This window comes from Nicotiana attenuata, chromosome 8, assembly GCF_001879085.1.
Source record: "Nicotiana attenuata strain UT chromosome 8, NIATTr2, whole genome shotgun sequence".
NCBI classification, from domain to species: Eukaryota; Viridiplantae; Streptophyta; class Magnoliopsida; order Solanales; family Solanaceae; genus Nicotiana; species Nicotiana attenuata.
This window is the reverse complement of record NC_031996.1, coordinates 337311-343262: the sequence shown is the minus strand read 5'-3', so window position 1 is coordinate 343262 and position 5952 is coordinate 337311. Positions and strand designations below refer to the sequence as shown.

The window sequence follows — 5952 nt, the reverse complement described above, 5'->3', positions numbered from 1 at the left end:
CTACCCCCCCACCACCCCGCGGTAGACAAAGACAACTGCAAAATACCCACATAGAGAGGTGAGCATGATTTTTAAGTAATAGAAACCTTGCCAACAGTCTGTAATACATTCTACTAGTAAAAAATTATATTTTTCACCCGTGCTAGTACTATATATACAGGGGAAAGCAAACTATGTGGCTGCAGCATTGACATCTGACATAACTCATCCATAGAATTATTAGGCTACAACCTAGTGACGGTATAAGATTTGGTGAAGGATGCAATTAAAACCCTACAATACTTGAAACAGAAACATAAGCATAATCCGGACATATTTGCAGCAGAATTCCACTTTTGCAGCAATACTTTGATAGTCGGTAAGCAGTGCTGTTCCAGGCTACTAACAGAGAGATTATCTTTCTCTCTTTACTTTCTTTTTCTCTTTTGCATTTAAGTTTACTTTTCTCATTTATGTCTAAACATAAGCACTTGTAAATTGGGGCAAAACACCTAGCTTATAAATTTCATTGCAAAGCTACACCCGAAGGTGAACACAAAGGTAAGTTCTTCAAAGCAGAAGTAGAACATACTTTCTACGGGCTCCACCAGGTCGGCTGGGTTCAAGCTTTATCCGCTTTCCAGCTATGTCGCTACGATTTAATGCTTTAAGAGCTGCGTCCGCTGCTCTGACATCGTAGAATTCAATGAACTTATGATGGCGTTTATGTGGTGTTTCCCTGATCTGCAATTTGCATACAACATGAACTAATGAATCTTAAAAGTTTAAAATTGCGGATAAACACAAAAACATCAAAGTAATATAGCAGTAACGGTGAACAATTAAGTAAAATTGATACCTCCTTGACTTCACCATACGCCCCAAATATTTGCCGAAGATCCTCATTGGACACCGATGGATCCAAGTTGAACACTACAAGAGTTCCTTGGTTAACATCTTTCTCTGATGGATTTTCCTGGATGCGGCAATAAAGAAAAATAGTTAGAATTGTCCTTACATGTCGGCGTACGTCTACATGATGTGGATTCAAACCTTAGGAATGGAAAAATGAATGTCTAGCTTTCTTCGTCTCAAGGGCTTATTTTGTAGTGCACGCATTGCAGTTCGAGCAGCCCGAATATCATAGTAAGATATCATCACAAAGCCCCTATGCTTGCATGCAGTATATAGAGTTCTGATATCACCAAATTGCTTCAAAAAAAGGTAAGTACTAGGTTAGAAGTCTCCTATCAGAATCAATATAGATCAAGGACTCTAGTGACAAATGAAGTGCAAACACTCTTTGAAATTAATAAGACAAAATATTAAGCAGTGGGACACGGAAAAAGAACACAGGGAACAAGCTCTACAAATGGAAGCATCGGATGAATGTCATAGAGAAGCTAAAGTAGCAGATCAGATTTGCTTCAATTTGATACACTCCCTTCGTTTCAATTTGTTTGAACCTTTTCGGAGTACGAGGTCAAATTGACTAATTTTCAGTGCGAACTCGGACAGATTCTTTAAGTTTTTTTAAATAAAATTTACATAGTTAGAAACATAAAACTACTATAAGTCACAATAGTTAATAATTCAAAATATTTTAAAACTATTTGAAAAAAAGCGTGGTCAAAGAAAACTTTGTTCGACTCCCAAATTGTAATAGGTTAATTCTTTTTGCAACGAAGGGAGAATTATATATGGGAACAATGTTCAAGCATATGAAGCCGTCCGAAAGAAAATATCGCTTGCACAAACAAAATGAGAAACAAGCATTTCAGCTGCAATAAAGGAAGTACGGAAAAGGGATAGCTAATTAACAGAGGCAATTTAAAGAGACTGGTAAGTTAAGCATTACTTCAAAGAGAGATTTCAACTCTGAGTCCTCTACGTTGCTGTTAATATTTCGAACGAATAATGTCCTTGACGGATGCTCTCCATATGGGTGCTCCCCGACAACAGTTGCAGCACCATTTGGATAACTATAAGACATGCTTAAGTTTGCAAAACCGTTAAGTAAATTATTTTGATCCTCAGGTTCCATTTCGAGTCCTCCACTGCCAAAAAAATCATCGTCCAAATCCTCCACCTGCGTCGGTAATCCACTAAGATCAAAATCATCCATTAAGCCTGCCAGTAGCTCGTCTTCATCCCCCGGAAGCAAGAACCCGACTGGAATTTGCTCAACCTCTTCTAACTGATCTTTAATTTTATCTTCCAATTGATGCTTGCTTAAGCTAGGTGAGTTATCGTCAACGGATTGACCATAGTTCTCAGACTCATTGAAGTTTACTGCACATCAGCAAAACCAGTTAAAAAGGATTTGATCTTAATTGAAGGACACAAAGACTATTGAAAATAAGATTATACTCACGTTTCGCATGTGGCAGCACAGGCAGTGAGCTTGAAAACAAGCTTGTATCAGCTGATGCATGATACGCAGCAGATCCAAGGGGAATAGCCCACGCGTTCTTCTCTTTACAAGAAGTCTTTGCTGAAGCAGCTATTCAGATCATAAAACAATGAAACATGTGAATTCATCGAAAGCATAACAAAATTGTGCCAAAATGGCATATACTTTTCATAAGCTTAAAGAAAAAAACAGTTTTACCTTCAGATTCTTCTGACATAGGTTTCTTTAACGGCTTCTCCATCTAGTCAATTCCTGCAATTATGATTTAGAAATATAATGCCATGAGAAGCATGATCCAAAAAGGGTAAGTACCTAGAACTAAAATATTAAGTGCTATACATTGCGATTTGCCTAATAATATCAGATAGAACTCCTTCAGTAAACTTGGCAAGGCAAGCGATATAACACATAATATACATACAAAGAGAACTAAGATAGTTGGCAAGGAGCAGAAGTAAGCAAATCTTGTAACGCATATGTATATGAACTTATATAGAAGAGCTACATATTAAGAAAGGTCTTTTTGACCAGTTATATATGGGAGAAAGTATTGTGCTTTAGAACCCAAAGACCGGGAGAAAAAAAAGTAAATATTAGTCTTTGTAGGAGAAAGTGAGACGTTCACATCAAGTTAACCCAAAGGTCTTTGGACATATATGAGTTAACAAACAAAATCAGTTCTCAGAAGTTCCAAAGCAAGTAAAAACCGGCATGAATAATTAGTATAAATAGCATTAAGAGTTCCAAAACTTGCAATTAGGCATATTATTGATTAGTAAACACTAGAAACACAATTGACTTCAACATTATTGCCTCCCTTGTCAACTGAAATCAACCGAAACCCCGAATTACCAAATATCGTTATCAACATAGCCATATAAGTAATGACAACACTAATAAAAATCTCAGCTACTAATTCTTAACTTAAGTTCAATGCTTTGGGAAACCCACAACAGAACTGAAACAATTTTAGACCCCAAAAAAGAGAGGAAAGGATCAGCTCTTGGAATTTATTTTTCTTACAAGTCAAACCTACCCCTAACCAAAAATCTACTTAACTTAATCAAACCCCATAAGCACGTTAAGTTCTTGAATTTACTTTATTTGCTAGTCAACCTTACAAGAATTTTAAAACACTGAATTTCATCAAATCACATAAGAAAAGTCACAAAGAAACACTAAACAAACAATCGATTTCAACATTATTACCTCCAAGATTACAGCTTTCTACAACTAAAAACACAATCAGCTACATAAATACACGAAACTTATTGAATCTAAGCAACAACTTGAAAACCCACTTAAAATTTCCAAAAATAGAAACATTTAAGTGTCATAATTACTAAAACTAATCAAAGCACAAAAGCAAACTCAGAAAGAAACACCAAACAAACAATTAATTTAAACATTATTACCTCCTATGTAAACTAACATTAACCAAAACACAGTAAAAATTACAACTTTTTACAACTAGAAGCAAAGCACAACACAATTGGCCACACCGAAACATGAAATTGAATATATTTAAGCAAGAACTCAACTCCACCCAAAAATTCCACAAATAGAAAGATTTAACTGACATAATAAATAATTAGTCCAACATTATTACCTCCAATGTTAACTGAAATTAGCTGAAACCCAAAAAAGATTAAAACTTTTTACACTATAATTCAAGAATAACACAGTAGGCCAACCAAACACAAGAAATTTAATGAATTTAAGCAAGAAATTGAATACCCACTTAAAATTTCCAAATATAGAAACAATTAACTGTCATAATTACTGAAACTAATCAAACCCCAGAAGCAAAGTCACAAAGAAACACTAAACAACTTAAACACCCAAGAAGATTACAACTTTTTACATTAAAATTCAAGAATAACACAATCAGCCACATAAAAAAAAACACGAAATTCAATGAATTAAAGCAAGAACTTAAACACCCACTTAAAAATTTCCAAAAATAAAAACATTGATACTAATCAAAGCACAAAAGCAAACTCAGAAAGAAACACTAAAAGAAATTAATTTCAACATTAATACCTGTACACTAAAATTAGCCTAAACCCAAAAAAAGATTACACAATTTTTACAGAATAACATAATCAGACACATAAACACACGAAATTCAATGAATTAAAGCAAGAACTTGAATACCCACTTAAAATTTTCCAAAAATAGAAATATTTAACAGTAATAAAAAAGCCAAAAAAGGGATTACCTCATAGAAGGGTACTAGCAAGTGGACAAAAATTAGGAAGATCGCACACTACCAAAAAAACAAAAACAAAAAATAGAGAGAGAAAAAATAGAAGTCCCCAAGAGGTGAGGGAGCAACAAAGAAGAAGAAAATAAGGAACAGTTTTGGTAAAAAAGCAGAGGAATTGTTTACTTCTACACTTTCACTTCCTTTTGTCAGAGAGAGAGAGAGAGAGACAGAGAGGGAAAGAAACCCAGAACTAAAATTGGCCCAAAGGAGGGAGAGAGAGAGAGAGAGAGGAAGAACTCAGAAAGTATCTGAATCTATATAATTGAAACACAACACCAAAAACATATGAAAAAGGAAAAGGACAAGATAAAGTTATTTAAGAAATTGTTCATAATATTGGATCATGCCAAAAATAATAAAAAAGGGAATAAAAAGGTAAGTTCTTAACACTGATAAGGTAAAAATATTTATATAAATCATATTATTTATAAGATAATTATAAATAAAAATTTATGATAAGTATTATATCGCATCAAAAATAAAAAGGATAGCCCACTGCACTAACCTCCTGCTATGCGTAGGGTGCAGGGAAGAGCCGGACCATAAAAATTTATCCTGCGCAGCCTCACCCTACATTTCTGCAAGAGACTGTTTATAAAAATAAAAAGTAAAAAATAAGTTATACATTGATGGTATAAAAAATATTTTTATTGTCAAATTATTTATAAAAAAATTACATGTATTTGTGACTTATAATTCGATAAATAAGAATTAATATTAAATTATATTCATTATGTAAAAGATATCTATACTTCTAGTATCTATAATTAATTTCGAGTTTTGGCTATGAAGTTTTCAAGGATTGATTTGCTCTCAATGTCGGATTTTACGTTGGTAATACAGATTTAGTCGGTTCCAATATTGGCATCGAATATCGGGTGAAAAAGAAAAGAAAAAATCCATTTATACCATACTCTCTTTTTTTTGTTTCTCAATCGATATCCGGTACCCACATTGGAGTCCGACTATACCTGATTCGCGCTATGTAGGGTCCCATTCTGGGCAAGCGCTCCCTGCCAAAGTTTTTTCCATACCCATGGTTAGAACTCGAGACCTCTGGTAAGAGAAGAGCAGCCCCATCCGCTGCACCACATCCTTGGTGGTTTTATCATACTCTTGAAAGCTCGTTATAGCATACTCTTTTTATATTTAAAAGTTCAAAAATATTTACGAAGGTGATTAATTTCTGAATAAATAAAATTCTTTGATTATTTTTTCTTTCAACAATTATTGCTAGAAGAGAATTAATTATGGACAAAAACCCTTGGCTCTTGAGGTACATTTTTTTTTA

The 5952-nt window shown here is 34.0% G+C and overlaps 1 protein-coding gene across 1 annotated transcript in view; it reads right to left on the bottom strand.

Moving 5' to 3' along the window:
- LOC109230702 (protein MEI2-like 2) overlaps nucleotides 1-4903 on the bottom strand; it is a 7868-nt gene extending 2965 nt beyond the window's left edge. Inside the window, exons 1-7 of the mRNA XM_019396105.1 lie at nucleotides 4614-4903; nucleotides 2591-2644; nucleotides 2354-2482; nucleotides 1838-2271; nucleotides 1033-1191; nucleotides 839-955; nucleotides 572-723 (exon numbers count right to left, since the gene is read on the bottom strand). Coding sequence (XP_019251650.1) covers nucleotides 572-723; nucleotides 839-955; nucleotides 1033-1191; nucleotides 1838-2271; nucleotides 2354-2482; nucleotides 2591-2633 — 1034 coding nt within the window. The 5' untranslated portion in view covers nucleotides 2634-2644; nucleotides 4614-4903. The remainder of the gene's footprint in view (nucleotides 1-571; nucleotides 724-838; nucleotides 956-1032; nucleotides 1192-1837; nucleotides 2272-2353; nucleotides 2483-2590; nucleotides 2645-4613) is intronic.